Here is a 26417-nt window from a genome sequence, read left to right as displayed (position 1 = left end):
AAAACACATCCACGCGCATAAACCCGAAAAGGCTTTTACTTACCACATACTCAACCTATCTCCGCGGGATGCAGTCCCTTTCATCTCGGCGTTTTAAGCCCAGAGGGACTGGTAGTGCGGGAGAGATAATCATTGATGGACTGTGTATTGCATAGATCGCCCACGTGTGGTATTGCGGATCGTGTGTAGGGGAGGGTCAAAAGAAAAGGGCAGTCAGTGTAAAGTGGGGGGGTGAACTCGTGCTCTCCTTCGAGGAGGAGGGATGGTCTACAGTGGTACAGGGTCTCTTTTTTTTTTTTTTTTTTTTTCATCAGGCACGGAAACTAGAGGGGCTAGGTGGCATTCCTTCGGAGTGGCTTAGGGGCATCTGAAACAACTTCCCTGATATATGTGGCATATAAAGTAAAGGCTAAATACCGGGACCTTTATCGATTGCTTTACGTTGCACAAAAGTAAAAAAAACACACGCAACAAACCTGGACCATTCACATTTGCAATATTTCTGTGTACTTTGCTTTTTAACCTTTAAGTAATCGAATTGCTTTATTTCACCTGTATTTTACGTATATCGGAAACAATGGCCATTTATTCGAAACTTACCAATCCAAGTGCTACAACTATGTTTGCTTTTCACAAAAAAAACTTTTATTTAAAAATGTTGGCGTACAAATGCGGGCCTACAACCACGTGGGCCGGCCACGGAGCAGACTGGAACTGTACATGAGGGCATATTTATTTGAGGAAAACGTAACGGAGTCGGTGGTCGTTGATTTCATAAAGGTACGATAAGTGCAATAAAATCATATCGAAAATTCATTGTGGGCAAGTACCATAAGTGTCGAAAATTCGAACCTTCAATAATACTGTAATCAATGACGCGTCAGAACTTAATATCAATTCATTGTCCGAATGTTCAATCAGTACCCATCCCCTCCCGCCATGCGTTTCAAAAACTGCATACATATCTCATGATATCAAGGCTGAGCATCCGGAACACAACAGGGAGTTGCGAGTTTCGTTTGTACCGGCGCCATTTTGGGTGGGGTCAGGCAGGTCCATGTATAGTCAAAATGTCTCCACCAACTCATGGTTGGACCAGAGCCTCTTTCGGCAGTCCAAAAGTTTCGTTAAAGGGCAACAGAAGGGACCGGTGACATGAACCATCAATCAAAAAAGGGGGGGGGCAACAATCTTTCCTACCGGGTCATACTGGTGTTCCACCGGAACTGATCAAATCGGTAGTCTGCAGTATTTTTGGTCATTCAAAACTGAGGCTGGCGCCAGCATGAGGGCGCCAACGTCTCGTGGCTACGTCTTGGTCGTTCTGCGGGCAATCATGGCAGTCGTTCCCCATCGGGGGGCCTGGGGCCCCTGCAGTTCTCGTAGAATCTTCAAAGCTGTGGTCAACGCTTCTGGACGGGGGACTCGTTTTCTAGCTGGCAAGCGACCAGGCCATCCTTGCACGCCAGGCCCATTCCTGCAGAGTCGACCGCCATTTTTAGGAGTTCTGCAGCTACCAGCAGTCACTGGGTCGCAAGAGCAGACGGACTCCAGCCTGTCGGGCGAAGCGTAGTTGCACCGCCACAGTGGACGAGACCCTGCTGGGTGAGTGGAGCGTCGCTGCACCGCAAGAGTGGACGAACCCTCGTCGGGTGAGTGGAGCGTTGGGGGTGCAGCTGAGGGGCCTCCACCTGGGGAGGCGGGAGAGGCTCGTCCGCGCCGCCTCTTCCTCCCAGTGCACCCCACGCCGTCTCGCTGACATTCGTTATGGCTGGACCAGGCGATGAAAGAGGGGGGGTTCGGAGGCATAAGCAAGACATCCCCCCCCGTGGCCTGCAAGGCGCCGGAGAAGAAGGGAATGGGAAGACTAGTACATTCCGGGCCGGGCCATTCACCCCACGACTTCTCCGGCCGATGGCGGCCAGCCGCTCTTTGCCACGGCCACAGGAGCGGGTCCCCCGGTCAGCCAACCGCGGGGCTCGTCGAGCGGACGCTGATACATCCAGGGGGCATGCCTCGGCGCGTGGTGTCGCCTCCGGGCTATTTGCGCAATGGTCCTCCACCCCATGCCGCCACCGACCCTACCTCGCCAGCTGATGGCTTTTGTAGACTTTCTAACGCCCAAAAACCTACTAAAAAGTAGCCCAAAGTAGCCCAACATTGCTACTTTTAGGAAGGAGGGACAGGAACGGCGTCAAGCAGACGGCGAAATGCATTGTGGGTTTGTTGTTGCAGCCGTTTTGCCATGTAAATAGTCGCTTAATATATAGTTGTACAATAAAACGTTTTAACATGTTACTTTGCTGGAGTGTTGTATATTTATAATATTTGCGTAGGGTTTGCCGTTATTTGGGCGGGGTGGGCGGTGGAGCCGGGCTGTCTTGCAGTCATCATGGCGTTGAGTTCGGCTCTTCTCACTAGTTTCATATTTCTCCTGAGGGGTTGTTCCTAATGTTTCTATTTCAGCGAGGTGAAAAAAAAAGGGAGATCTCACCAGTGGCCTACTGATTTTGCTCGATTCCTTTTGTTTTTCCTAACGATTTTTATGTTATTGTTTGCTAGCATGATACAGCGGCTAATCCGCATTTTTCTTTATATATGTCCTTTTTATTAGGGGTCTCCTCCGGTGGAGCCAGATGATCTACCTCTAATAAATGGTCCGGGCTGAACCAACTACTGAACAATGGGGAGAAGATAGGCATGACGGGTTACAACGGGGACAAAAGTCTGCACTACCTATCCTTCACTACTTTGCGGAGACTAGATAGAATATTTCTATTCTACAGTATTCGCAAATAGGGAATACCCAAAGAGAGAACCAATTCCAAACAGTCAGTGTTCGGACAAACAATCAATCAATCAAATGAGGAATAAAATAGGCGCGACGGGTTACAACGGGGGCAAAAGCCTGCGCTACCTACCCTTCACTATCTGCAAAGAGAGAGATCTTCCTGTTCCTCCCTGTTTGTAGGCAGAGAAGATTCTTTCAGAGAACCAATTCCGAACGATTAATGTCCGGTCAAGCAATCAATCAATGAGGGATAAAAATAGGCACGACGGATTACAACGGGGGCAAAAGCCTGCCTTACCTATCCTTCACTATCTGCAAAGACTAAACAGAGTATTGCGACTCTGTGCTTGTTTGCAAATAGAGAATGATCCAAAGAGAACCAATTCCAAAACAATAAATGCTTGGATAACAATCAATCAAATGGAGAGGGAAGTAGGCCAGACGGGTTACAACGGGGGCAAAAGCCTGCGCTACCCACCCTTCACTATCTGCAAAGGGAGAATACTCCTATCCTTCCCCGTTTGTAGACAGAGAATCTCTCAGGACAAAACAATCAAATGCGTAATACTAGTATTTTCCAATGACAATCAAACAATCAATTCGCAATTCGTCGTGTTACACGACCATACCCGGACCGTATGGACAGTTTCTCGTCTTCCGCTTCCAGCGCCCGATCGTCCTCTATTCTCCGTAATTGCTGTGGCACTCCTGGTGGTTCCCAGTCAGGACCGTAGATCACTCGAGAGAGGTCTGCTCGGAACCAGTGAAGTTCGGATGATCGGCTGCCAGACAAGGGTCTATCGGGCAGGAGCTCTTCCCGATCGTTGCAGTCGTTCACTCTGTCGTTGGGACCTCTCCCACTGGATCCACGTGTCGCTGATGGGCCCCACGTTGGGCGCCAATTGTGGAATAAAATGGTCAGGCAGATCAGGTCGATTCCCCTTTCAAGGTTTGCCCGGCGTTATCCGCTTCTCACCCAACTCATGATTATCAAATAAAGAGGCAAGCGCTGGAGACTGGAAGGCAGGAAACAGGAGTTTATTCCGACGGAGCAGAACACGTCAAATCAGACAACAGGGTATTTTCTCGAGGTGCTCTAACCGCATCTCTGAGGCCTGGCCTCTTATACACAGTTTTATGGCTTTATTACATTTGTGACATCCGTGGTATTGCTTTGAAGTACGGAAAAGGCATCTTTGGAATCCCCGGTTCAGGCCCGTTCCCACACATATCTACAGTAGGAGTCCCCACCCCTAATCTCAGCATGATGGCTATCGCGCAGCTGGACATTCCGCTGGGAACAGAAATGCGGGTGATCGGTCGGATCTAGGGGTGTGAGGGCATTGATTAATCCCCGCTCCTTTGAAGTGAGGCGAGGTCCTACTGTAGGGGCAATAAACTGCATCTGTTGGGCTAAGTGATGGTCTGGGATCAGGCCGGACAATCGGGCAAGGAGGAAGAGGTTATCAAAGGGCCTGTTTTATGAATGAGATGAAAGAGTGTGGGGGTTCAGCACGGGATGTGGCTCGGAGGCAGGGTCACGCTGGAGGTGCGTTTAGGGCCCAAGCAGGAGAGACCGGGGGCTGTCAGGGCGCGGGGGAATACTTGCGAGGCTGGGGAGTGAGGGGGAGAGACGCGCAGGCTATTGGCAGTGGGCAGAGAGGTCATGACACACAAAATGGCTGCTATCTATGTTCGTGATGGGGCCTAAAAGGGGACAAGATGGCGTGGCCACTGTTTCGTGACTTTCGCTTTACTTTCAACAGTGGCGAGGGTGAACATAAATGAACGCCGCTTATGTACATATACATTGTCATTTTCCACAATGTGACTGCTGTCCCTCTCCCAGTGGCAACTCTGTCCACCAGGACATCAAGCCACAGTGGCCACTGACAGCTGTCAGTGATGAGAGCCAGGCCTCCGGCCTTTCATGGTTCTCCAACCTCTATTGCGTTAGAGAGTGGGGGGCAGTAGCCCCAGGTGCCTGGCACCTTTTATCCACTCTCCCTCTAGGTAGGTCAGGCATGACATCCTGACTCTGATGCTCCAGCCTAGGGTCTGTACCCTGAGACTGGACAGGGGACTGGGGTGGGCTGTCCCACACCAGGTCCTCCTCCCAGGGGCTCTGTACCCTCCCACCTAGAGCAGTACCCCCTTCCAGAATTATCAGGGCACCTGGGACAGGTGTCCTGCATAATTCGTGCACCAGTTCAGGGGTTCTATCCTGCAACTGGGATCCCAGCCTAGGGTCTGTACCCTTAGACTGGGCAGAGGTCAGTGGTGAGGCTGCCCTCTCCCAGCCCCCTTTACTGAGTCCCTGCACCCTCCAACCTGGAGCGGTGCCCCCAGCTGATAAACCGGTAGGGGCACTGTTAGCAGTTGCGCCTTCCTCCAGGTCAGGGGGGACACCCTGAACTGGCCCACTAACCCAGGGTCTGTACCCTTAGGATGGACCTGTGCGTGGCAACCCCAGACTTCTGGGGGAGTACACCAACCCCCCAAGTGAAACACACTCCTCTGGAGTTGTGTAAGAGTCTGCCTGGCGCAGGTCTCCAGCTTCCTGTCCATCTGACAGAGCATGAAAACCCCCCAGGCCAGAAGTGGCCTCATCGGGGTCAGTCCAGGGGTGCTCTGACTCCAGAGCCAGCAACCCCTGACCCCCTGGTCCTCCCACTGGTGACGGTGGAATGCTAGGTACAGCAGTGTCCCCCTGCTCTACTGACACCTTGGGATCCCCCTCAAGTGATGGCCACCCGGTACAACCTAGGCTCCTCACCTGGTGCTCAGACTTCTGGGGGAGTACACCAACCCCCCCAAGTGAAACACACTCCTCTGGAGTTGTGTAAGAGTCTGCCTGGCGCAGGTCTCCAGCTACCTGTCCATCTGACAGAGCATGAAAACGCCCCAGGCCAGAAGTGGCCTCATCAGGGTCAGTCCAGGGGTGCTCTGACTCCAGAGCCAGCAACCCCTGACCCTCTGGTCCTCCCACTGGTGATGGTGGAATGCTAGGTACAGCAGTGTCCCCCTACTCTACTGACACTTTGGGATCCCCCTCAGGTGATGGCCTCCCGTTACAACCTAGGCTCCCCACCTGGTGTTCCCTTAGGGAACATTTCAGTCCCTGGGACTGGGTTTCAGGCACCTTGGGATGCATCCCATTTTCACTCCTTTTATGCAGGGATAGGACGTGAGTCCCTACACCCATCCCACTACACCGGGACCTATCTGGGCTACTAAGAACCTTTCCCACCACCCTCGTTTGGGAAATAGCTGAGCCACCTCCATCAGGATCACACCCAAATGCTTCTTCAGACCCTGTGGAATCCACTAAAAGGCCTGCCTCCGGTACGGGCTCCCTGGGGTCAGAGAACTCACACTCCTCCAGGTGTTGGCATAGCTCTGGAAAACAGGGACTTAAAATAGGCTCTTCAACAATGGAATCACACAGCCCCACACAGGTGTTAACCAAGCTACCCTCTGCCTCTCTATCCAGTGCCTCTCGCAAGTGCCCCACACCACTCTCCTGAGATTGGTAAGACAGCATCGGACTGTTTCTGTCACTCACCCCACACTCTTCTGGGCAGTCTCCACACTCACACACCAGGACTTCTACCATGGGGAACTCCTCTCCCTGCACCTCTCATCTAGAGTCTGTGGAGTGTCCTGCCCACCACTAGGACTATCAACCCCTGTGACAGTCCCCAATCCACTTCAGGGACACTGCGCACCACTGGAGCTACCTCATATCCTTGAACCCCCTGGTGTATGTTACCACCCTCCTTCAAGTCCGGTGCAACATCTCTGGGTGTGTGTACTGCTCCCTCAGCACTAGATAACACAATGTTGTTGCCACCATCTGAGCTGGACTTCACCTCCAACCCAGCCAAGCTCACCTCCTGAGCTACACACATTTTTTCTTCTTGGGTTAAGGCCCTCTTGGCCTCAGCCCTCTTGAGCTCTTCATCAAGCTCTCTCAGTCTCTAGTTGGCAGAAGTAGGTACCTTTGTCCAAATAGGGACCCTTGCTTCTAGTCAGTGTAAGGGGGATACACTTCTAAAATAACCCCTGCTCACACCCTCGGTAGCTGGGCACGAGCAGACAGGCTTACCTCAGAGGCAGTGTGTAAAGCATTTATGAACACATACAGTTATGCAGTGAAAACACTACAAATGGACACCCCATCAGTAAAAAAAAAAAATCTTTATCTAAATCAAAAGAAGACCAAACGACAAAAATCCACAATACAGTAATAAAATATGACTTTCAGGTGGTAGAAATAGTTCAGTACAAAGCAAATTACAGATGCGACACCTTTCACACAAAGTACCGGGGATGCGTCACGCAAACAAACAAAACGGGCCGCAGGGAATGTGAGGCATCGGTTCCTTACTACCAGGGAAGTGGTATTTTCAAACATAGAATGTAAAAATCACCCTCACTAAAATATGCATTTTAACATTCTGAGTTCAGGCAAATGAAATTTTATTTTTCTAACTTATTCCCAGGGGCAGATATGTTTATAAGATGTTATAAACAAACTCCCCATTCTATCCTATGGGAGCAGGTAGCCTTGCAATAGCGAAAAACGAAATTGGCTGTAATTCACCATCAGGAAATGCCACACACACCATGGCATGTCCTACCTTTCACATACAATGCACCCTGCCCACAGGGGTACCTTGGGCCTACCTTAGGGGTGACTACCATGTAAGAAAAGGGAAGGTTAGGGACTGGCAAGTGTGTGCACTTGCCGAGTCGACATGGCTGTCCCAGACTGCACACAGGCTCTGCAATGGCAGACCAGAGTTACATCTTACAGGCTGCTTCTCTGTGTGGCACAATCAGTGCTGCAAGCCCACTAGCAGCATTTAATTTACAGGCCCTAGGCACAAACAGTGCACTGTACTAGGGTCTGACTAGTAAATCAAATATGCCAATCATGAAATCACCAATCCATGAACACAATTTACACAGAGAGAATATGCACTTTAGCACTGATCAGCAGTGGTAAAGTGCCCAGAGTCATAAAACCAACAAAAACAGGTCACAAACAATATAGGAGGAAGGCAAAAAGTTCTGGGATGACCCTGCAAAAAGTGCCATGTCCAACACAATAGACGCGTTGACTAAAGGATACAAATTCTGCAAAGGAGAAAGGTTGAAAAAAAGATAACTTTAATTCTGACCAGAAGGGAGATTGGATTGTGGTTGGGCCATCTTGAAAATACATTGACTCTTTTAAAAAGAAAGCATTTTGATAAGATCAAAAATTAGGAAAATGAACTCCCTCTTCCTGCTTTTTCCTTTGTAATTTGAACAACCTTATGCAATGCTTTTTATTATTCCTTAAGAATGCAATGAGAATAAAATAAAAAAATGTAGGTAGACGCTGGAAAGTTAATTGTAATTGCCGAAAGATAGAAAAGAATGTTGGAGACTCACATCATCTTTATTGAATCTAACCTACTCCACCAGGAGGGAAATAGCGGATTCCACTGTGAAGTATGGTTAGATAATGTAGATAGCAAAGTAGTAGAGCTGAGTGATATGGTGTCTTTTATAGAAGCAGTGAACCAAAAGCCTAAATATTTATTTTTTGTCTGGCTTCAAAGAAATTCTGAAAGGAGGAAATCGTGCTTGATGCACCATTTGATAAGTGGAAGGATTTCACATTTGTCAAAATTAAGTATATTACTTAAAAGCGAGGCAGAAGTGTAAACTGCATTAAAAACGACTTGTAAAGAAGACTCAGAAGAGGCCATCTATAAAACAATATCATCAGCGTAGACTGAAAATTTGAAAACTTGTATGGCACTATTTTGATGAATTTTAGATAGAAAGGGTTTGAGTTAGAATAAAAAGAAGAGGAAATGGGGGATAGCCTTGTCATGCACATCTGTGTAAAAGAAAAGGAGAGGAGATTAGGCCACTGACAAATATAGATACAGAAGGGGAAGAATATAAAAGAGAGACTAAGTTAATTAACTTTTCCCCAAAACCTAACTATGAAAGTGTAGAGTATACAAATTTCCAGTGTTTCCGATCGAAAGCTTTCTCAGCATCCAAGGAAATGGCTGCTAAATAATGTATATAAGCTTTATATATACTCAGAATGTCTAAGAAAAGCCTGGTATTATCAGATAGTTTTCTACCTTTAACAAAACCAGTTGCTCATGACCAATTACATTGGGGAGGAGAGGATTAAGGCATAACACCAGAATCTTGGCAAAATTCCAGAATTAACTAAGGAAATAGGTCAATAATTTTTAACTTATTATCTTTTGGTATAATGCATATTAAGGCTTCTTGGAATGTCCTAGTTAGCAGAATTGAAAGAAGTAAAGAAAGTAACTAATCAGTGTAATTTAGAGATTAATTGCTTAGACAAATGAAGGGAGAATCGAATAGGAAAACCATCATGCCCATTACCTTTTTTAATAGAGTTAATGGCAGTATGAATATCATAAGTTGTGATATCAAAATAAAGAGGAAGAAAAATCAGTAGATAAATTGAATTCCTTACGGATAGAAGTAAGATAAAAGTTCATATCAGATTGTAGAGGATGTAGTTCTGGTGTTTAAAAATTTTGATAGAATTTGGAATATTCATTAAGGATATCATTGTTTCTAAAAAGAGATACTGAATCACCTCTTCTGTGGAGAGTATATTGAGATCAAATTTGGCCTTAATAAAATTATCAACAAGTCTTAGATTTTGATATGAAGTAGGATTGTTCTAAGGGTTTAATATGTTTCATTAAATCCAGTGCTTTTTTTTTTAGTTTATTTTTTTTGTTGGTGGAAACATAAGTAATGATAAAATCTCTACAAGCAGCTTTGATGCACCCCAAATAATTGGAAATGATAAGTCAGGAGACTCATTCAAAGCAAAACATTCTATTATAAAAGTATCACAAATTGTGGGAAAGAGGCACCCACTAAAAGAGAAGTATTAAAGCATCAACATCTAACTTTGGGGAAGATGGGGAAGGAGGTATATATCTACAATTACCGGTGCATGATCAGAAATTAAAATGATGCCTATCTCAGTGTTGAGATAAGGGTTTAGAAACAAAAAGGTGATTGATCCTAGATTAAAAAAAATGTACAAATGAGAAAAAAGTCTATTCTTGTAAACGGGTTGCAAATTCTACAGGAATCAAAAGGGATATTTGTTAGATGGATGTAGTGAATTGTTTGTGAATGTAGGAAGAGACATAAAAAGACTTGGACGAGCAATCTAAAAAAGGATTCTTTACCAGATTGCAATCCTCACCAAAACCCAAGTAGTCATCAGAAATAGACATCAGTTTGGGTGTAATTGGGGGGTCAACATGTTTTATCTGGATGTGTGGGTGCATAAATATTAAAACCAGATATTGGTATTTTGTTTAATTCTAACGAGAAGAAGCCACCAACTTCTTGATATGATTTTTGTTATAACAAGGTAACCGCCAAAGATTTTGTACACAGAATTACAACTCCATTACGTTTCCTGTTGCCTGGTGAGGAAAATGCATATCCCAACCAATGTCTAAGAAGGCTTTTGATCTCCAATTCAGTAACATGAGTTTCCTGTAAAAAAGCAATATCAGCATTTAATTTGGCTAAATGGGTAAGAACTCGTTGTCGTTTAATAGGTGAACCTGACCCTTTTACATTTCAAGTAATAACGCGTGGAGTCTTGAATAATAACAATGAAATTCATTGTTTATTTGAGTAAAAATTAAAACATGCATTTCTTAGCAAACAGAGAAATATAAAAGACAATAACACATTGAAAGAGAAGGAGCAAGATAATGAATATGACATATAGAAGAGAGAAAACATAGGAGAGAGTATGAAAATAGAAGGAAAGAAAAGGAAATGCAGATAAAGAAAAGAAAACATAAAAAGGTTAAAAGAAATAAGGATCTTGACAGAAACAAAATAAGACAAAAGAAATACCAAATAACAGGACAAAATAATTGGAAGTGGTGTGACCACAAAAGGGAAGATGACAACTACCGATTTTTGGAGGCAGCAGGAGGGTAGGCATTCAAACCATAGATGTGGGTATACAAATTGGAGGATTTGTTGGACATGACACAAAAAGGTGAAGTGAAGTGAAGAAAAACATATACATTATTATCTTATACAAAAATGTAACCTTTAAAAGACTAATAAAACATGAAGTTAAACAGTAAGTTAACCTAGATGTTAAAAAATATAGCAACAAGCATGTGAAACATAAAAAGAAAGTTATTAAAAGCCTTCAAGTGAAAGAGTACTTAGAAGTGTCCATTATTTCCATTTTACAGTTTACAATACATTTCTGCAGCATGGAGGGATCTTCGTACGTTGTTGTTTTGTTAGTTACTTTAAAGAAGCACGGATGGAAAAGATCAAATCTGGCTCCAAGGGAACGTAATGCAGGTCGCATTTCTAGAAATTTCTTCTGTCTGTCTGCTGTAGCTTTAGCCAGATCTTAAACAAAATATAATGGGTTTCCTTGATAAGTGTGAGAAGAGCCTGGTATTCCAGAAAAAATATTATGACACCCCATAGCTTTTGTGATGTGGAAGCATGTTGAGATTGATGACCAAGTCTATGAGCACATTGTATGTTAAGCTTACTGGATTCAGATATTTGCACATTTTTTGGGAGAACATTTTGGAAATAGGAAATAGATTGGGAACACCCCGTTTCCTTGGCAAGACCATAAATGCAAAGATTATTACCCCTATTGTGATTTTCTAAATCTTCAGTACTTTTCTCAAGAAATTACACTTCCACTTTGAGGTGTGTAATAACTTGAGCAGTATCATGAATAGAAAGCATCTAATGTTCTACGTTCGCAACTCTATTTTCCATCAGAGACAATTTGTCGTCTAGTCACTGAAGCTTTGCATTAGTTTCCTCCATGTAGGGCTTCAAGGCGTGGATCTCATCTAGGAGGACCTCGATAGAGACAGAGGAAATAGATTTAACAGGTGATGGAGGATCTTTTTGGGGCATTTTGTTTGCTGTTAGCGGAGCTATATTCGGTACTATAGAGGGTTGCTAAGAAGAAATTGTAGCGGCGCAGGAGGAGGAGGACGAATGAGAATCTTGTGATACCATATCAGGATGTTCCATATTGGATGCCAGTACAGAAAAATAGTTTTTAGTATCCACTGTATGCTGAGAGTGTGTCATATCAGGGGTGTATAATTTTAAATTTCGTGTTTTCTCCATACATACATATAAATGATAAAAAAAGGGAAGCTGTATAGGAAATTATCTACAAATGAGCTGCAGTTAAAATGTAGTTAACAAAGTCACACAAGGCTGCTTCAGAAAATACTTGTAACAACAAGAGAGGAAGGGAACGGAACACACATTCCTACTCCCCTCGAGAGAAATCAAAAAAACAACAGAGGAGCGAAATACCAATAAAAACTAGAGAAAGAGCAAGCATGTAGCGACACTCACGATAAGGGTAAACTGTGAGAGAAACCACATTAGGTTGTTCAGAAAGCCCTCACTCACCAACCTAGTTGGTGACATGCTTCATCATCGGGCCCCACCAGGAGTGGCTGAGTGCCACCCTAGTGTGCTGCAACGCCAGGTTACTGCAGAGCTGGTTTTTGTGATACGTGAAGTGTGAATGAAGTGAGTTAAAAATGTCTCAATCGTGTCAAAAAAGACATTTATTAGTTTTGCCAATAGGACATAAGTAAAAACAGAAGTGTAGGATAAAGGACCAAAATCAAAAGTCCAGTTTTATCCCTGCTGTGTGGTCAACATGTTTCTGCCTATGTCAGAGTAGTTAATCAGGCATTCGTCAGGACCAGTGAAATAAAGTGTAGTGAGGAACCCCGGTGAAATGGGCGCGCTAAGGCCCACCCTAGCATGGGGTTACTAGTGTTGAAAGCGACTTTGTTTTAAAAAACACTATATGTGGATTCAGTCACTTTGGAGTGGAACCGAGTTTACTCTATAAAACAGACAAATTGACAAACAACAGATAGGACACAGAGAAAGACAAGGTAAATTAGGTATATCCATATCGGTTGTCAAGGTTAAAAACAACATGCTGGAGTGCTCTTGGGGTGTGCATTATAGTCATATCGAACACACAAGTGTAATAATGAGTGAACTCGTGCACATACAGGATTAACATTAACCCCGTGAAGTTGAAAGGACTTGCGCCCCTTCACAAGAATAATGGCGTGGCTATAGTCAAAATGCGGGCAAATGGTGTTGATATGCCCATCTAATGCTTATAGCTAACACGTGCTAACAATGGAGAACGGTCAGCCAAGCTGCCTAGTGCTGTTGGGCAGAAGAACGACGTAAAAGAAATATTAAAACATCCTTACAGTAGGTGCTAACAATCGGAGCACCATGGATCTCGGGAGGGGGACGGTAGCGAAAAGGCACACCCTATAAAATAAAGGAAGTGTGAGTAGGAAGCAATGCAACAAGGTACTCATCTGACAATCGCCGTACTGACGCCCTGCTTCCTAGGCACCTGCTTGGTACCTGCGTCAACCCTCACTTGCCGGACCCCGAAAACCGTCTTACTTGCGGTTATCGGAGTTAATAAAGGCGAGGAGGTTGAGAAAACGCCGCCGCCTTCGAACGCGTGGTGGGCGTGGTTGGTGCGGAGGGTATCATCAAGCATCACTGCCAGAGGCTTAGGGGAGGGCGCAGCCACATGACTGCATCAATGCCAATCATGGACCGAGATAAAGCGTGGAAAGACGGCACACCAATCGGAGTCGACTAAACATAGCGAGGTGCACGTGGTTATAGCAACCACAGTAAATAGTGTTGAAGGATATGTCACGCTAAAGAACAGATAAAAATTATTGCCAGAATACAATACAATCAGTACAGAGATGCCATCTTGGAAGTCAAGAGACAATGTCAATGTTGAAAGCGCCAGGAAGTTAATGCGCTATCATTGTTTAAATGTAAAAGCGATGTATGCCTAAGAACTGGGGGCAGTAGACCGCTATACATAATCAATGGAATATACATCCAACCTTATGGTAGTCAGGAAATTAAAGGTAGTCCGGGGAATAAAGTCATGTCAAAAAAGGCATGACGATATAACAGAGTGAAACGATGATCCCAACACCAAAGGGAACAACAGGCTCAAAAGAATGATACACAACAATATGTGTGATACACAACAAAATGTGTGGACAGAAAACTGATATGCATACATATGTCAGGGGATTAGTTCTGTATCACAGTAGCCCAGGGAATGTTATCATTCAGGCCATGCAGGCTTGTGCCAAGGCAGTACAACCACCTTTGCTCTTTCTAAAAAAGAATTTTTTGGGTATTCTTTTTGGTGTCCACCTGTTCAATAACTGTCCACCGCATATCATTGTTGGTGTGGTTACTTTGTAAAAAGTGCTCGCTCAGTTTGGTAGTTATTCGACCACATCTGATGTTGCTACGATGTTTGCATATTCTCAACTTTACTTTCCGTGTAGTCATACCGACATAACGCAACCCAAAACACAGGGGCAAGTTATCTAATACGTTCCCTTCCTCTCTTGTTGTTACACGTATACTTAGCAGCGCACAGCTGTGAGAGTTCTCCTTCCTTTCCCTTCCGTTTTGAAGGGAGAGAGTTAGCACATTTGTTGACTAACCCGTCTTTACGATCTCAGGTTTCAACATGGCTAATCTGGGCAGAACATTTTCAGAGTCTGAGGTGGATCCTATCTTAGCACGCCCGTCTCTGTTTGCTGACCCCTCTATATCACAGGAGGTCACCCACACGAATGAGTGGGACCAATTATCAGAGCTAAAAAAGAACAGAATACGTACGATCCTACATGGGACAATCCTGACGGAATATCTGAGGACTAATACAGCTCCGAAAGGTCTTCTTGTTACTAATGCACCAAGGATTTTCCATGAAGATGCACTCTTTAGAAAAGAATGGGCCATTATTGCGTAGCATTGTAAACGTGACTGGCTCGTTCTAATAATTAAGACAGCTGTCAGACTATCAGAAACCATAATGGTGGAAATAACACAAACCAAAACGCATTTTAAAGCTACATTAACCGGCTACAAAAAGCGTTTGGAAGACATCAATAAAGATATCAATGAATATAAAGATAACCTCACCCAAACCAAAGTGGCCCAATTCCAAAATGATCTGAAGAAATTTGCCTTCACTAAAGTCTATCCTTATTCAGACCCGGCCTACACACCACTCAATAAGCCTAACTCTAACACGGGAAGTTCAGACGACAACTCATCAAACAGTAGCGGCTCCAGCAATGCCAGATACAAGCAGAGACAAAGGGGAGGCTTTAGAGGGAGATCTCGCCCCTTTTTACAGCAACCTCTGTGACCTCAATATCCAATGCAATGAGGGGGAGGCATACATCCTATGCACTTCCAACACCCACAGATGCCGCCGATGGGTTGTAACCCGGGTTTTGCACCTTCCCCCTTACACCAGTCGAACTTCTAAGGCCCGCCTTTTTTAGAGAGATGCCCGAGGGGAAGAGGCAAAAGGAGAGAGCAAACACAGGTGCGTTGGGAACAAGACGACCCAGTGGGCAATCACACTTGGAGCAAACAACCACAAGCGGGCACGAGTGCACAAGGAGTCTGATCATTAATCTATCGAATACGATTCTAACAGACAATAAGACCAGGGTTCTGGAGAAGGGCCTAGGCTTTGTCCCTACTGCTCGTTTTGACAAGTTCCGCCTACACTGCGAGCTGTCAATTTTTTTTAGAAAACTGAAGTTGAAGGGTTTATTCGAAGGGAGGGAGACAGACACACTTTAAGAGTAAAATCCTCCTTCACACACCCCCCTACACAATACCAGCAGAGATTACTGCCTTTGAACAGTCCGTTTTACTGAGACTGAAAATCTGGAGGTGCTAACCGTCTTCAAAAACATGACTGCCACTGAGTTTCAGGCCCTTGATAAATTGCATAGCAACCCCTTGATTACGATTAAACCAGCGGATAAGGGTGGGGCTGTCGTGATTCTGAATACCACAGACTATGAGCATGAATGCCTTCGACTATTGGGTGACACTAAGAATTATCAACTACTGATGCATGATCCCTCGGCAGACTTAAAGAGAGCCATTATTGACCTGGTTGAGGATGCAGAAACAAAAGGCCACATTTCAAAGAACAAGGCAGCCTTCCTGACGGAGGGAGAGGGCATCATACCGTATTTTTATAGGTTGCCCAAAATACACAAAGGCAAGATACCCCTGCCGGGCTGCCCCATTGTCTCAGGCATTGGCTCCCTCTTTGAGATCACTTTCTCGAACCATTAGTCCAACAGACTCCAATGTATTTGAAAGACACTAAATGTCTTTTGCATCTTTTCAACAACTTACAATGTGATATGGAACAAACCATACTGGTTACTTTGGACATCGAGAGTCTCTATACGAGCATTCCCCAGGCCGATACCATCATGGTCCTGGGTGAAGCTCTCAACACCACTGTTTGGGAATATAACACACCCAAGGAGTTCATTTTGAAATGCGCAACCCTGGCCTTGACAAAGAGCTTTTTTGAATTCAAGGGGAATCTATTCCTCTAGTCCACTTCCATGGGCAGCACCTTTGCCCCTAGTGTGGCTGGGCTATATGTCCATGACTTTGAACACAAGTACATCCAAGACGTCAACAACCCCTTTATCTCTTCCGTAGGTCTCTGGAAGAGATATAACGACGACGTGCTGGTGGTCTGGCAAGGCTCAGGACTTCTTTCTGTGGATTAACACCTTAGACCGTAATCTTAAGTTTACTCACACAGCTGATAAACATGAGGTCATTTTCCTGGATGTGATAATATCCAAACAGAATGGCTACTTTGCTACTAAAACAGACTATATGCCCACAACCAGGAACAACCTGCTGGAGTTCACCAGCTTCCATCCGAGAGCTTTACGAGATAATCTCCCTTATGGGCAATTTCGCAGGTTGAGGAGAAATTGTACCCACTTGGAGGACTTTCGGCAACAGTCTAATGAGCTAACAGCAAATCTGAAAGACCGGGGTTATCCTGCAACGGTCCTGACAAAAGGCTACAAAAGAGCAAGGAACCAACCAAGGGAAGCACTACTTGAGGAGACCCCTAAGGTACATAGTGAAATCCCTTTGACATGTGTCACGACCTATAGCTCAGCGTTCAACGCCGTGAAAAAAACTATCAACAAACACTGGCGCATTATTAACAGTAACAATAGAAATTGGGAAAAACCACTGTTCTCATTCAAACGAGGCCGTAGTCTACGAGACACTCTAGTTAATACATGCGCCAAAGAGAGTGCAGCAAGAGGATTTCCATCTGTTACGTAAGTTTGGGGGCTACCTAAAATAACAGGGCATTAGCCTTGTTCCAATTGCAGTATCTGCCACCTGACGTCACACACAAAAACCCTGGACCTCGAACGAACAGAATAAAGTGTGGACCCAAAGAACACATACCAACTGCAACTAGCCGGGCTGATGAGAGGTGTTACCTCGAAACCGGGCCGGTCCTCGGATGCTTGTTTCCGTTCTGGGAAGGACATGGCTTTTGTAGTTCGGACTGGACTGTTCCCATGGGGCAACAGGGTCAGCGCTGATTTGCATATCGCCATTGTCTAACCCAGGGTGGTGTGGAGTGGAAAAACGATGGATTTGGGCCCAGATCTTTTGACTGGGGTGAATGTGTGACATTGATCCACATTCTGTCCATCATTGTTGTGTTTGCAGTTACGCCTCTATGTTAGAGGCATCTATTTCGGTCCTCCACAAGCCAGTGCAGGACCTGACACTAGGAGAAGTGTGGCTCACTGGTTAGAGGAGGCAGACCCGGACGCTGAGATCAGGCCAGGGACCAGGGTTCAATTCCCGACGCGGCAGGGTCTTGAGCCCAAAATGTCCACGGACTCGGTAATTCTCGCTTCGGTAATTCTCGCTTCGGTGCCTACTCGAATCACAGGTTCACACTCTGCAACTCTGGGCAATAGCTTGCTTAATCTCCACAACGGCCCCCTGCGGCGGGATGCCTGGCTTTCACCTTGGGGATACCCAGTAGGGGCTATCTCACAGGGAAAAACTAGGACGGGTTCCCAATGCAAAGCGCTTTGAGACCTGGCGGTGATATTGCGCTATATAAAAACCCATCCATCCATCCATCCACACATGTGGTGTATTTGATAACCTTGTAATCAAAAAAGAGAGAATGGACACTTGTAACTACTCAACCATAGGTAGTCTCGAATCACCCTCATAAACGCTATGTAAATAGTGCGGTATATATAGTTTATCCGCCCCACATACGTGTTATGGCATTATCATTGGGTGTCCAAATTTGTGCTGTATGCCAGCCTCATCCTGAGGCAACCTCTGGAGTTGGTAGTAGTGTCCAGAGATAGGGAGGCAACCCCAAGGTAGATTAGAGACTGATGTTTAAAAAGCAAAACTCCACCGTGAGTAAGCTTTAATGTAAAAGGTGAGGTTTTGTAGTTAAAAAATGGGTGGGTATAACTGGAGATAGTGTTACTGGATCTCTTTATAACACTTAATTGACAAAGTCGACATGTTTCTGCTCCATTCCGCCAAGCCGGGTCTACGGAGCATTCGTCAGGACAAACAGAACGAACAACAGGTTAGTTACTTACACAACTTTTGAAGTACCCAGTAGTGTTATACTATACACTCAGTTTCTAGAATGCTCAAGTTTCCTGTAATGAGAGAAACAGAAGAAACAAATATACATTTTTGTGTGGGGGTGCACATTCAGCACTATATATACATCTCTACTTGAGATATTTAAGAAAAAATGTGCCAATAATAGTGCACTACATTCAGAAGAGCAGTCCCATAAAAGACTACAAAGGACCGTGCCACTCTCAAGAAGCAAAAAACGATTCGTTGCAGAAGCCCTGATCTTAATAGATGTTCTAGTGTAAACAATTATATTCTCCATCTTTAATGTCAAAAGGTGAGATTATGTACTGTTAGGCAGAAGGTAAGGCTGTGTACTGTAAGGCAAATGTTATTAATCAGCCTGTGTGTAGTACGTCCAGCGTCTCTCAAAGCTCTATATTTGCGGTAGTATGTGACGCGCTGGATCGGGTAATTTTGTCTCCAATGGTAAGTCTATGTGTAGTTAAGAAAAAGAGTGTGTTTTTTTGGCAATCGTTATATCGTGCGTCCAACATCTCTCTAAAGCCTGCAGTTTCGATGGATTAAAAGCGCGCTAGTTACTGCGGATATTCAGTCATAGTTCGTACTCTCCTGCTTGTAATTTTGGTGAAAAAACAGTCTCAATATTAAGAAAGCAAATGCTGTACATGTGTTGTGCAAGTGGTTTTCTAAAGTATGCCCCCCTACCGGTGCATAAAAAACACAGTACAAATAGGGCGCTTAGTTTTTACCTATTTACAGCAAACTCCGCACTTCAACAGCTTGTAATTTTGGTGAAAAAACAGTCTCAATATTAAGAAAGCAAATGCTGTACATGTGTTGTGCTAGTGGTTTTCTAAAGTATGCCCCCCTACCGGTGCATAAAAAACACAGTACAAATAGGGCGCTTAGTTTTTACCTATTTACAGCAAACTCCGCACTTCAACAGGGTGCTGTAGGACTCTCTGGTCCTGAGCTGGAGAGGGTAAGAAAGTAAAATGGTGACAATCTTACCACTCTATGGCAAACCGCTGTGTGTCTTCTCTCTCGGCAAACTTACCCGCACGAGGAACAGTCTCCGCGCCTTGTGCTGGCTCTGCCCCTAGACGTCGGAGACTGTTTCCTCTTCCTTTTTGAAATCGTAAAGATAGAAATAGAAAGGGGGACTTCTTAGGTTCGTGTATGGCTTCAAAACTTAAGAGCTTTATTGGCTATTTACTTTTAAAGTCGCATTATCCAGCGAAAAAAACGTTTTTAAATCGTGAAAACAGACCGAGTATTAGGCAAAATAATTAACCTATTATCTCTCGCTGTTGTTAGTATGAAATTAAAAATACATGGCAGCGATGTTTAAGTCTTATATTGTCCATGGTAGAGAACGTCAAGAATACAGCCATGTATATATTCAATACAGCCTTATGTGTGCAGCGATTATTAAGATTTACATACATTCTTGTTGGCGTAGTAAAGGTGAACAAGCATGGTGAATGTTATGATTCCAGGTGATGCTGCAAAATGTCAGACTCGCCTGATGCTCATGTAAGCACAGTAAAGGTGGTCGGGCATTAAGCATGATGTAGCTGACGGTAATGCAGTATAGCTGTACAGATGGTGTTATACTGTCAGCGTTTAGAGGTAGATAACCTCAGTGGTCAAAATCCCTAGATGTCCCGTGTGGCTAGAGTAGGTGTAGTAATAGGTCCCATATCTGGGGACTTCAATGGTTCATATCTATTACTATGATGAAATACAATGAAAAATGAGTGTACAAGTCAAATTCACTGTCTCTAATGTTATTTACGCAAATTGGTGCCACGGTATATTATCATTCAATCCGGTTAAGTGGGTCTGTAGGCGGTTCACCCATCTTTGTTCCCTTTCAAAAAGGATCTTCTCCGCATTCATGGTTTTGTCTGTGAGCATTTCCAGTACTGTCCATCTTAAATCTTCAGCGTTGTGGCCAACTTCAATGAAATGGGAACACAATTTTGTGGTGTTTTTCTTCAATCTGATGTTACTTTTGTGTTCTCCAATCCTCGTTTTTATTTTTCTACAGGTCATGCCTATATACTTTTTTTTCACAAGGGCACCATATCATATAAACTACATGTGTAGAATTGCAGTTAGTATGCTGCTGTTGTGTCCAGTTCAAGGACTCTGTAAGCTGTAAAGTTTTTGACATCGATGTTAGTTTACACACTATGCATGTACCACACGGATGATGGCCAGTGACCATTTCTGGATTTCTTGTCTGTGAAGGTTTATTACTCTTTACTGGACGTGTATGTACTAGCAGATCTTTGAGGTTTTTTGTACGCTTGTTGGCAAATCTGGGTTTAGGCCAGTTGAATTTCCCCGTCGATAGGATTCGCCAATTTTTGTTGACCAATTTTTGGATATCATATGTCGCTGGACAGAATGTGGTGATGCATGTCACTAGGTCAGGAATAGGCTCTTTTGTGTTTGTTTGGAGGAGACACTCCCGCGGTTTGTGTTTGGCTCTTTTGCGACATTTGGATATTGTCGTTGGTGAATAATCCCTCTCTTTCAGTTTCCGACTCAGTTCCTGTGCTTGCAACTTATAGTCACTTTCTTTGCTGCAATTTCTTTTAAGTCTCAGAAACTGGCTGTATGATAAGTTGTCCCTTAGAGGTTTAGGGCGATAGCTTTTATAGGACAGGAGGCTGTTTTTCGCTGTAGGTTTTGTATATGTTTTAGTTTCCATCATTCCTCCTTCAATGAAGATTGTTAGATCAAGGAAGTCCAGAGTTTTATTATTTGAGGTGAATGTAAACTTTAACCATTCGTCTCTGCCATTGAGCCATTCAATAAATACGTTGAGGTCATTGTTAGTTTGCCAGATCATTAAGATGTCATCTATGTATCGTTTCCAGTATAAAATACTGGAAACAAAAGGATTGGTGTCGTTAAGTACAAAATTACTTTCAAACTGGCTCACATAAAGACCCGCTACTGATGGAGCAAAAGCACTGCCCATGGAAGTTCCATGGCATTGCAAAAACATGTCCCCATTGTATTCAAAATAGTTCTCCATCAGGGCAAGTCGGCAGCATTCCAATACAAAATGTCTCAGGGTTCGGTAGGTCCAGTCCCCCATAAATAATACATCCTCTAACATTTGTAAAGTTTCCTTTTGTGGAAGGCTAGTATAGAGGGACTCTACGTCAAGCCCTACGAGTAGCATGGTGTCAGAATCAAAGCTCTTGCCAGACAGTTGGGTGAGGAGATCTCGGGTATCCTTTAAATAGGTGGGAGTTTTTTGGACCAGAGGCTTCAGGAATTCATCAGCAAATTTGGATAATGGTTCTAATATTGAACCAATTCCCGAAACTATCGGGCGTCCTGGTGGTGGGGATCTGTTCTTGTGGGTCTTCGGGAGCGAAAAAAAGAACGGTGTTCTTGGTTCTTTTGTTGTTAAATAGTCCGCTTCTTTCTTGGAGATCCAATCATTTATTTCTGCCTCATATATCAACATAGCAATGGTATTTTGCAGTCTAGGTGTTGGGTCAATCAGAATCCTTCTATAGAATTTCGTATCGGACAAGAGGGCAAGGCACTGTTGGTCATACCCTTTCTTCTTGAGGATCACTATGCCTCCCCCCTTGTCTGCAGGTTTGATTATTATTTTGTAACATTGTGTGCGCAGTTTAAAAATACCTCATATGTGGAGAAAAGATGGCAGGCACAGCTGGAGCTTCAGACCGGAAAGCATTCAATTCAGTGAAGATGATAAAGAGCCCATTAAGCTGTTACCTGTGAAAGTTGTCGTATTCCAGGAGTATTCCGGTTCATATGGAAGTTAAAAGCAGCAGTCTGGTGATGAGATTGTAGTTATGTGATGAAAAATACCTCACGGCTGAGACGGAGCTCCTGCCGCCATCTTTAATAGCCGCTAAGCCACGCCCCCATCAGCTATATCATCTAATGCCAGAAAATGGTCCTTATTGATTCTACAATATTACACACATTTAATACTAGGGACTCAAAATTTGAAACATCTTGAAGAAAACCCCCCTTCTCTCCTAGAGTGACATAGTCATTCCTGGTATTTTGTTTTATGTCATCTATTTCCTCTCACACACACCCCCAGACAAATAAATTAATTGTTTATTTGTTACATTAATTTGTTGCAGAATCTTGGTCAATTCTGCCCATCATTCATTAGCGTAGCACAACTTGTCTCACAGGCCAAAGCCAGGGGTAACATTGCATTCAATGATTGATTGACATTGGAACAAAACTTACAAGTGCTAATGTTTTCATGTATTGTATGCATGTGGTATTTCTATATCCCAAATTTAGCCAAAAGTCAGCAGAGTGCTGCACAAGGTCAAAGACAAGCATAGAGCCAGGAAGTGATAGGAGAGGTAGCTGATTTTTGGAAGTTTAATGCAGTTCGATGTAGTGTTTAAACAGATATGCTGTTAACTGTTTCCTAAATTGGAGCAGCATTACCATGGTCCTGATGGACATGGGAATGTTGTTATAGAACCTGGTTGCATAAATATTAAAGGTATGCTGCCTTGTTCTTTTCGTTTTTACACTTGTTGTTCTGGTTGTTATGTCTTTGTAAATGATACAGCCGGGTTTAAAGATGGTGCTGACTGGCAAGGGGAGCCAATGGAGTTTATTTAGGATGTGGTCATGTGACAATATTTTTTCAGGCCTTGGATGAGACATACTGTGGTTTGTAGAGTGCCATAAAGAGTGCTAGTGTAGAATTTGTGAGCCAGTTAAGCAGAACATTACCACCATACAGATACACTAGTATGAGGGCTAGAACACAGTTCTGAAGTCACTTTCAGGAAGAAACTATTTTATTTTCTTTAGAAGAGAGAGCTAATATCAAGCTGTCTTTGTGTTTTTGCATTGTGTTCCTTGAGGGCAAGGTTGCTGTCCAGGATGAATCCGAGTGACTTGGAATTCGGTAAACGTTTGGGTTTGAAGATGTTAAGGTTCATGTCACTGAGACAGATTTTTACTATTTCTTGTTTGTTGTTCTTGGCACATAACAGTAATTATTTCTTGATTGAGTTGAGTTGAGCTTCGGGTAGGCACTAAACATACAGCTCTGACGGATGGGATATGGTGTTTCAGAAGTTGAATGTCTGAAGCACAAACTTTCAAGTAGCATTGATTATTATTTGCATATTGGGGAGTCTCTATGCTGTTATCTATGAGTAGAACACCGAGGGACTCCATGTAGAGTTGAAGATTACAGGACAATATGAAACCCTGGGGGACTCTGTTGGTGATAGTGAAATTTTTGACGCCTGCAGGTGCCCATGTGAACAGAGTGATGTAGAAAAGGTAGGAGGAGAGTCACTGAAGGACATTGTTGATGAATCCTATTCAAGACTCCAAAATTACTTGAATAGTATTGTCAAATGTATCAAAGGCAACGGAGTGGTCCAGCAATGTGAGGAGGCAGGAGTCACCTTAATCTGTGGTCAGGAGGGCTTTGTCTATGATATGTAGAGTAGTGGTCTCTGTGCTGCATTGGGATTAGAAGCCAGACTGTTGATTATACATGAGATGGTTAGCATTATTGTAATCTTGGAGCTGAACATGGACTACCTCTTCAATAATCTTGCCAATGAATGTTAGGTAAGTAATGGGTGGTAGTTGGCGAGGTCATCTGGGTCTAGTGTTGGTTTCTTTAGGATTGGGAGGATTTGGCCTGTTATCGGTGCTTTTGGTAACATGCCTTTAGTAAGGCAGACATTGACAGTGGTGAGTAGGGGTGAGGGAGCATTGATGAAAGATGACAGAAAGGCATAATCTTCATAAGAAGTGACTCTGAGGGAGTTGAATATGTCAGCAAGGTCTGTGAGAGAAAGGGATTTGAAGGCTGACCCTCTCGAACTCTACGGGAAGATGTGGGCATAAGAGATGAAGCACGCTTGGTGTTTATGATGTGCTGTTGGTTTGGCACGGTGTTAATGCTGTGCTTGATTGTCTTGAGCATTCTGCTTCCGTTGGTGGCTACATTGATGGTGTTGGTAAAGTACTTTGCTTAGGCTGATGTGAGGAGCTGCCTGTGAGTTGTGCTGAGAGACTTCAGTGTCATAAGGCCATCGAGATTTGATTTTCTTCCATTTTCTTTACTGGCTGTGAATTGATTGTTTATTGTCAGCAAGGCCTTTTGAGTGCTGGGGTACTGAAGGTTTGGCTTACACTTGTTTGTTGAAAGTAAGACATGGATGTTCACATACATTGTTCTTTAAAGTATTGAAGTTGTTAAGAAGGATGTTGCTGTCTGATATGGATTCAATCGTGTTTGAGATGACCATCAGGGTCTCTATGGTGGATTCTTTAAAGAATCTGAAGATTCTGTCTTCTCTTTTGTGTTGATCTTGTTTTGTTGGAAGGATGCTGAGCAGAGAGAGGGATATCAAAATAGCAAAGAGATTGGTCCAGTCAATGGATCTGGGTGGCTTGCATTAGATTGTTGGTGATGTTGAGAAGACAAGGTTCAGGATATGGCCTTTGCAGTGTGTTGGTTGTTGTACCACTTTGAGTGTGATGATGAGGTTGAAGAGGGAGTCTAATATTTTTTGGGGGGGATTAACTTGTGTTGTCTGGTATGTTGAAGTCATCCTAGAAGATGGTATTGGGTTATTGGATGGGTGAGGTGACAAGGAACATAAAAGTCCTTGTTCTTCCCGGGAGACCTGCTGATGAGAGGGAAGGTGGCAGGCTGAGTTGCAGAGAAAGCTAAATGGCATGTCAGCAGATCCATGAAGTTGTGTGTTGCTTGCCTAGGGTGCAGGACCAGAACAACTCATGGGTAACAATGATTGAAGAAGCATTGTTCCAGACCAGCACACGTCTCTACAGGTATCAGTGATTTTAGACCTTGATAAAAGATTGCGTTTTAATGATGTTTATCCTATCTTTTCTCTGCAGCTAAAGGAACGTCAGCAACTGTTGTTAAGAGCATTTGTAAAAAACAACAAATTAATGAAGGACTGTCAAAATGGGAAAGGTAGGCCACTTTTCATGGACGTGATTCAACTTATTTTTTCTCCCTTGTACTGCCATTTGATTGTGTACCAACTATGTATGGCTATTTTTTACAGGTTTCGATCGTCATCTTTTCGGACTGCAACTTATTGCAAAAGAAGAAGGACTACCTACGCCAGAGCTGTTCAGTGACCCCGCATTCTCAAAAAGGTGACTGTTGTTGTTTTATTGCACAAACATATTTTGTAATATGTCTCTTGAGCAAATAGGAGGAAATGTTAAGAATGGTGTAAATCTTTACAACACTTCACCAAATGTGAGATGAGGAGAGAGATAATGTTCTGTGGACAGAGCCTCCGACTCAATTATATAAAACTAAGGTGCCCCAAACCTACGTACTAAAGTAATTGTGTGAGATGTTCAAGACTACAACTATCAGATACCCACCTATTGTGTTAAAAGGACCTGAACCCACTCTATTAGAGGCATACTATATCATAGGGTCTGATTCTGGTAAACTAAATACCATATTTGGCTCAATCTCAGTGAAGGGAGTACTTTGGTTAAGCTTGGTGTAGGGGATTCAAAGGTACCGGCTCCACTCATGCAATTACGATAGCACTCCCAGGAGGCTATAGGATTCAAAGGCTTCAGGATTCAAAGGCTAGATAGACTGCCTAAAGGGGGCAGCGGGATTGCCATAGTTTACAATGATAGGATTACAGTCACCATTTTGGAGCAACGCTGTAACAATAAGATTGAAATTGTAGTCTTTTGGATAAATCTAACCCCACAATATAGCCTGAACGGATCTCTAGTCTACCGACCCCTGGGCCCCTTTGCTTACTTCTCGCTTCAGCTGGAAGAACTGAGAGCACCTCATGTTATTTCTACCAAGAATTTTCTACTACTTGGAGATTTTAATGTGCATAGTGAGTGCTTGGAGAAAGTTGAGGCCGCGTCTCTCTTGGCTGACCTTGCTGTGCTAAAT

At 43.8% G+C, this 26417-nt stretch overlaps 1 protein-coding gene across 2 annotated transcripts in view; it reads left to right on the top strand.

Moving 5' to 3' along the window:
• Positions 1-26417, top strand: part of LOC144785552 (peroxisomal carnitine O-octanoyltransferase-like) — a 414661-nt gene that overhangs the window by 297036 nt on the left and 91208 nt on the right. For both annotated transcript variants that reach the window (XM_078664397.1, XM_078664398.1), the window contains 2 exons: positions 25370-25448; positions 25543-25636. In XM_078664397.1, the coding sequence (XP_078520523.1) occupies positions 25370-25448; positions 25543-25636 (173 nt within the window). The remainder of the gene's footprint in view (positions 1-25369; positions 25449-25542; positions 25637-26417) is intronic.

The sequence above is a fragment of the Lissotriton helveticus genome, chromosome 10 (assembly GCF_964261635.1).
Source record: "Lissotriton helveticus chromosome 10, aLisHel1.1, whole genome shotgun sequence".
NCBI lineage: Eukaryota > Metazoa > Chordata > Amphibia > Caudata > Salamandridae > Lissotriton > Lissotriton helveticus.
Note: the sequence above shows the minus strand (reverse complement) of the source record. Positions and strands in the feature narration are given on the sequence as shown.